Source organism: Camponotus floridanus, unplaced genomic scaffold (assembly GCF_003227725.1).
Source record: "Camponotus floridanus strain SB8 unplaced genomic scaffold, Cflo_v7.5 scaffold286, whole genome shotgun sequence".
NCBI classification, from domain to species: Eukaryota; Metazoa; Arthropoda; class Insecta; order Hymenoptera; family Formicidae; genus Camponotus; species Camponotus floridanus.
Window position 1 is genome coordinate 106136 of NW_020229421.1, and position 6007 is coordinate 112142.

General features: G+C 29.7%; 1 protein-coding gene and 1 long non-coding RNA gene across 4 annotated transcripts; both read left to right on the plus strand.

The window, feature by feature from the left end:
* The first annotated feature begins 919 nt into the window (after positions 1-919).
* Positions 920-1794, plus strand: LOC105253882 (BET1 homolog). 3 transcript variants are annotated; one of them, XM_011262222.3, is made up of 4 exons: positions 920-1005; positions 1083-1132; positions 1211-1377; positions 1460-1793. In XM_011262222.3, the coding sequence occupies exons 2-4, from the start codon at positions 1093-1095 to the stop codon at positions 1613-1615; spliced, it is 363 nt and encodes a 120-aa protein (XP_011260524.1). In that variant the 5' UTR covers positions 920-1005; positions 1083-1092; the 3' UTR covers positions 1616-1793. The 3 variants fall into 3 exon arrangements, with proteins under 3 accessions (XP_011260524.1, XP_011260525.1, XP_025265603.1); XM_011262223.3 differs by having other exon boundaries at positions 924-954; positions 1460-1794; XM_025409818.1 differs by having other exon boundaries at positions 961-1132.
* A 1639-nt stretch (positions 1795-3433) lies between these two features.
* LOC112638319 lies at positions 3434-4409 on the plus strand. The gene is made up of 3 exons (XR_003122949.1): positions 3434-3689; positions 4051-4219; positions 4300-4409. It is a non-coding gene; the product is annotated as an uncharacterized LOC112638319 (long non-coding RNA).
* Positions 4410-6007: the final 1598 nt, after the last annotated feature.

Below are 6007 nucleotides of genomic sequence, written 5' to 3' on the forward strand. Positions count from 1 at the left end.
TTATTTATTTTCTTTAATGCAGTCTAGCGTGAACATAAATACCACAGACTTCTATAACGGTGGAACTAGGTTGTCATCCTGGCGGGAATTCATGTCTGACATTTGATTGGCTGTACATAGACCATATGCATAAAAATTTCGTTCTTATGGATTTTTTCATTTCTTATGCACATGTTATGCTTATGCTTATGCTATGTTATGTAAATCAATATGGCGACTTAATACTCGATGCTCATTGGTCCATATGGTCTTATGTTATGCACATGCAGCTATGCAATTTCGTGTGCGATAGGCTTAATACTCGATGCTCATTGGTCCATGTGGTCTTATATTATGCATATGCACCTATGCAAGTTTGTCTGGATAGGCCCTAACTAGTGAGACGTGAGCGCTTACGTCTGTCGTAGTCATGGACGTAAAGTAAGACAGAGAAAAACATATGTCCTAGGGCCTCCGCACAAGGTGTTCCGTATCGCATTACGTTACGTTAAGTATAGATCGTAAATTTAACTCTGTACGTAACCTTAAACTAAAGATATGTCTTTACGTTACGATTTTTTCTGTGCGTTGACTGAAGTTTAAGGTTACGTACAGAGTTAAATTTACGATCTATACTTAACGTAACGTAATGCGATACGGAACACCTTGTGTGGAGGTCTATACGTTTTTCTCTGTCTTACTTTACGTCCACGACTACGACAGACATCTAGTTCTCTGCCATCAGCCTAAAGGTGCAATTTCATTGACGCTAAAAAGTAGCGTCAACCATTGGTTGAACAATGAAGCAACTACTTACTTCTTTGTTCAACCAATGGTTGACGCTACTTTTTAGCATCAATGAAAAGGCCGCTTAAGTGCACGTTTTTAAAGTCCACAGAGGGCGTATCGCTTTCAGGAATCATTTAAAAGCAGGCCATGACATCTCAACACACAGTCTTCTTTCTGTTATGTGTAGTATGTATATATAAATATCTGACAAAGTTACTGTCAATCTGCTAAATACAGGTTATTAGCCATATAAGTGATATTTAAATTCTATTGGAAGAAAAATAATAAAAGATTGTATATTTTTATATAATTAGAATTACATTGATGATCAAGATTCCTAACAATATGCGACGTTCTCATTCAGGTAAGGTTTTAACTATGCATTTTTTAATGTAAATGTATAGATAAATTCTTAATTTACACATAATTGTTATATTTCCAGGAGGTTATAGCTACGAACCATTACCAAGTACATCTACTCACAATGCCATAGAAGACGAAAGTGAAAGAATGACAGAAGAGTTAAAGCACAAAATTCATACTTTAAAATCTTTATCTATTGACATTGGTACAGAAGTAAAATATCAAGACAAACTGTTAAGAAATATGGTTAGTTGATTATTTTTTTTAGGACAAATATACAATCTCATTTTAATTTAATCTTTCATCTAAAAAATAAAGTTTATTTTAGGATGATGATTTTGAAAGAACGAGTGGCTCCTTATCAGGTTCTGTGACACGTGTTTTGCGTTTAGCAAAAGCAGGCCATAATTATTATATCCTATACTTGTTCCTTTTTTCTATAGCAGTATTTTTTATATTGTGGGCAGTTTTGAGATTTAAATGATTGTTCATAAAATCTATAACTAAGATAAAATGTATATAAGATGTAACTAAGTCAAAATTGGAAATTTTAAATAAGTTATGTAGTTGGCTTATCTGTGAATTATATGAAAAAGTTTATTCTCATTTTGTTAAGATTGCATTGTGGTATACATATATAAAAATATATATTAGTTATTCTATATCTACGCATAGAAAGAAATATACATTAGAAATAAATACTATTTTTTTTTAAATTTATAATTCTTATTTTTTTCTTTAATTTCTGCACTATCTTTAACAAATTTCATCAATGATGTAGGATCACATTTGACTTGATATTGTGAAAAACATTGATCTTTTATAATTAAGAGCAGTGATACATTGAGACTGTTTCATTTTACTGTGAATTCTATTTACACAATTCTATGACAAATATATATATATATATATATATATATATAAATTAAAATTTATAAACATTTAATATTTATAAGTTTAAATAACGTGGAATATTAATTAATGGAACAAATAAATATATGTTTAATATAGATGCTTAGCAATTAGTTTTCTCATTTATTATATTGTAAGAAAAATACATTGGAGTAATATGACAATTCATATATACTTTTGCACAGATTATTAAAAAAAAAAAAAAAACAATTATGTTTCCAAGAATGATTAATTTTTCTTAAATATGTGTGATTTGATAATCATATTAGAAAGAAAATGATTTGATGAAGTTAGTATGTAATCAATATCTGGAGTCTGCTTGTTTAATTAAAATAGAGTAATTTGATTGAAGTAGTAGATCGAAATTTGTAATGTATAAATTTATTTTTTTAATAACTTATCATTTTAATAATTGTTTTAATGATTTATTAAGATATTTAAGAATATTTATAATATAGATTCAAGACTTCTTTCATGAAAATCATTAGAAACATAAATTGAAAATGTAAAAATATAAAATACATGCTTAAATATATATATGTTCTACAATAGAAAATAGAAGAAACTTTGAATAATCTATTCGAAAAATTAGAAGTCACACATATACAACACACACAATTGTTTAAGTATTTATTAGTTTAATTAAAACATATATAAGTTCATTAATATTTTAGGTAGCACATATTCGTTTCAAAAACGTTTCACAAATATTTCTTCAAAATGTTTTATAACTGCCCACACAGAAAAAAATTATCTAATAGATATCTAATAAATATCTAAATGCCTATATATGAGGTCCATACCCACATAGCAAAAAGTCGATCCTAGATACAACAACTGGATATACTTCAAAAACTTTTAATTATCCAAAGGATATCTATGGGTATTTACGACAATTAGGGCCTATCCAGACAAACTTGCATAAGTGCATAAGCATATGCATAAGAAAATGGACCAATCACATGTCTCATTTAAAGAATACTATACTATAGCATAAAATATATACATAATGTCGAAAAATTTTGTATATCCAGAAAGCTTGTATGGCGTATGTAGAGAACCTCTAGGAGAGAGAATGGACAACTGATCAAGCTTTTTCATGATTGGCTGGCAGAAAATGTATCAATTTTAGCTATTGCGACGCCAATGCAAAATATGATGCACACAAATAGGTTAATATATGTGTGTCATGTGTGTCCTATTTGTGTGTCATCATATTTTGCATTGGCGTCGCAATAGCTAAAATTGATACATTTTCTGCCAGCCAATCATGAAAAAGCTTGATCACATGTCACATGATCAGTTGTCCATTCTCTCTCCTAGAGGTTCTCTAGGCGTATGCATAGTGAGCTAAGCCAATCACGTCTTTTATAGAAAAATCGTGATGAAACATAAATCAACATAAATATAACATATGCACAAGTAAAAGTAAAGTCACTAGATTTCATATCGTTGAAATTTTATACATATGTATATGCAAGAGCTAATTTTAGCCATTTTATAGGACATTACTGTGACATTGTTCTAGAATATCATCCGATAATTTATATACTTATTATAATCTATGATTCTCTGATTAAACCAGTCTGATATTCTTTGACAACCGGGTATTCAGTTTTCGCTCACCAAGTTATTCCATTGTGCAGGTAAGATTCCTAAAAATAAAAAACGAATAAATAATTAAAAAATATTTCTGTATAATGATAAGATATGATATACATTTTTATAGCTAATATATATTTAATTTTATCACAATTTACAATATTACATTATATTTACAATATTAGAATTTGTTATAAATTTTTATAAATTATATATATTCTTACAATTTTTTAATATATTATACAATCTTTCTATGCATACAATAATAAATAAATATAGTGATTGTCGTATTAAATTCATGAATTGCAAACACATTGTTGATTACATATTTTTACATTATTACATACATTATACGTACATTATTATTGATTATATATTTATACTTTTCTATAATCGATTTATTAGGAGAATATAATAATAAAAAGTACGGGTGGCACCCGATGGACTACGTCCCCAATTGGCCAATTCAAAATAGGACTCTCTGATTGGTTAATCGTTGCTGGTTACCCTAGGCACAGGTCGATATAATTGGCTGTGGTCAATCGCAACGTGGTCAAACGGGACGCTCCCAAAAGTACAGTTAGAAATGCCAATTTAAATGTCCAAGAAAAAGTATGCGATCAATACAAAAATAATTGTAAAATATATTTACAGGGTTTAACAATATTCCAGAAGAAAAAAAATACTATAAATAGTGGAGTCAGAAGATGGAATCAGAAAAAGTAAATGATCTCACTCAAGAATATGAATATGAATATAATGAAGCCGATACTGATAAAATTTTAATAGATCTTGTCAAAAATTTTTCTCATTTGTATGACAAAAGTGTAGTCGATTTTGTAGTCAATTCGAAAATATACACAAAAAAGAAACGAGGCAAATATTTTATTCTTTGGTAATAAACTATAGTATAATAGCACCGGCGATTATGTTCCGAAATTCATTGACAATTGCCAATATTGACAATGAATTTCGGAACGCAGCTTTATGATTGGTCGATTTCTCTATAGATTATACTTATGCAAGTTTATCTGGATAAGCTTTTCTTATGGTTATGATTATGCATATGCTTATGTCTTATACAAGTTTGTCTGGATAGGCCCTTATACTCACTACGCCCAGCGCAGAATGTATTATTTTGACAGTAATTACTGCGCCCAGCGCAGAATGCATTGTCATATATTTATTCCTTTTTTTAATGCAATGCGTGTGTGTGTATCTGTCTTTTTTTTCAATATTTCCACGTAAATCTATTTCTTCATCTTTTCTTTTTCCATCATTTTTTGTCTTTTTGCTTCAATTATATAATCTGAGTCACGAATTGCCATATTTCTTTCTAGTCTTGGATCAAGTTTTGGTAAAACACAGTCTTTATAAAATTGCGCCAGTTTATTAACCATATTTTCTGACCAAAAAATATCATCACGTTTAATTTGTTCCATTTTTAATCCAAATGGTGTCCATAATGCGAAGATGCAGTATTCTCGTTGTGTAATATGTAATTGTCCTTGTATTATTGTATTATATTGTATTATATTTGTTGATAATAGTAAACGTAACTGCGTTTCATTTCTTTATCTGTTCCATTCTTATATAACGATTGCAGATTCGACATATTTGCTGCAATCGCATCTTCTAGTGTTAAAAATCGTGCTGCAAAAGGACATTTTATTTCTACAATCTTCCATTATTTCCTATTAATCCATCTGGCAAAGCGCCTAAAAATGGTATTTCTTTATCTATAAATAATCCGCAACGTTTAATGTTAATATTCAGTGCATTTTCGATACTTTTGCGTGCAATATCCTCGTATTTTGTCCCGTGTTCCACTGATTCCACATTTAATTGTTGTGGATATATTATTGATTTAACTCTTGACACGCAAGAAATACTTTTTCTCATTTTACATATATGTCCAAAGTAAGAAGCGGTTATTATTTTTGTGCGATAATATTGCCAAATGCCGCTTGCTGCTTGTTCTTTAATTTCTTCTTCTATTGTTACTCGCTTTAATTGCCAATCTCGTATGCATGTGTTGCGCTTTTCTTAATTCAATTTCGGCTGATGTTGCATCAGGTTTATCAGCCTGCGGCCCATAATCTTTGTCACTATTGCACGTTTTACGTAATGTTGCGGTGTTGATTGTTTTCTCATGTCATGTGCACTTGTTTTTTTCTTATCTTCTAAATGCTGCTATTTCCCCTGGTTTTGTTCCCAGAACATTACTTAAATGACTTATAGGCTTGCCAGTATTAAATGTGACTGCTGTAGCATTACAACGCATTTCATACGATTCTCTTAGATCATAATTAACTCTTTTTCCATCAGTACATTTTGTTATTACAGAGTTAAAAGTTTCTAC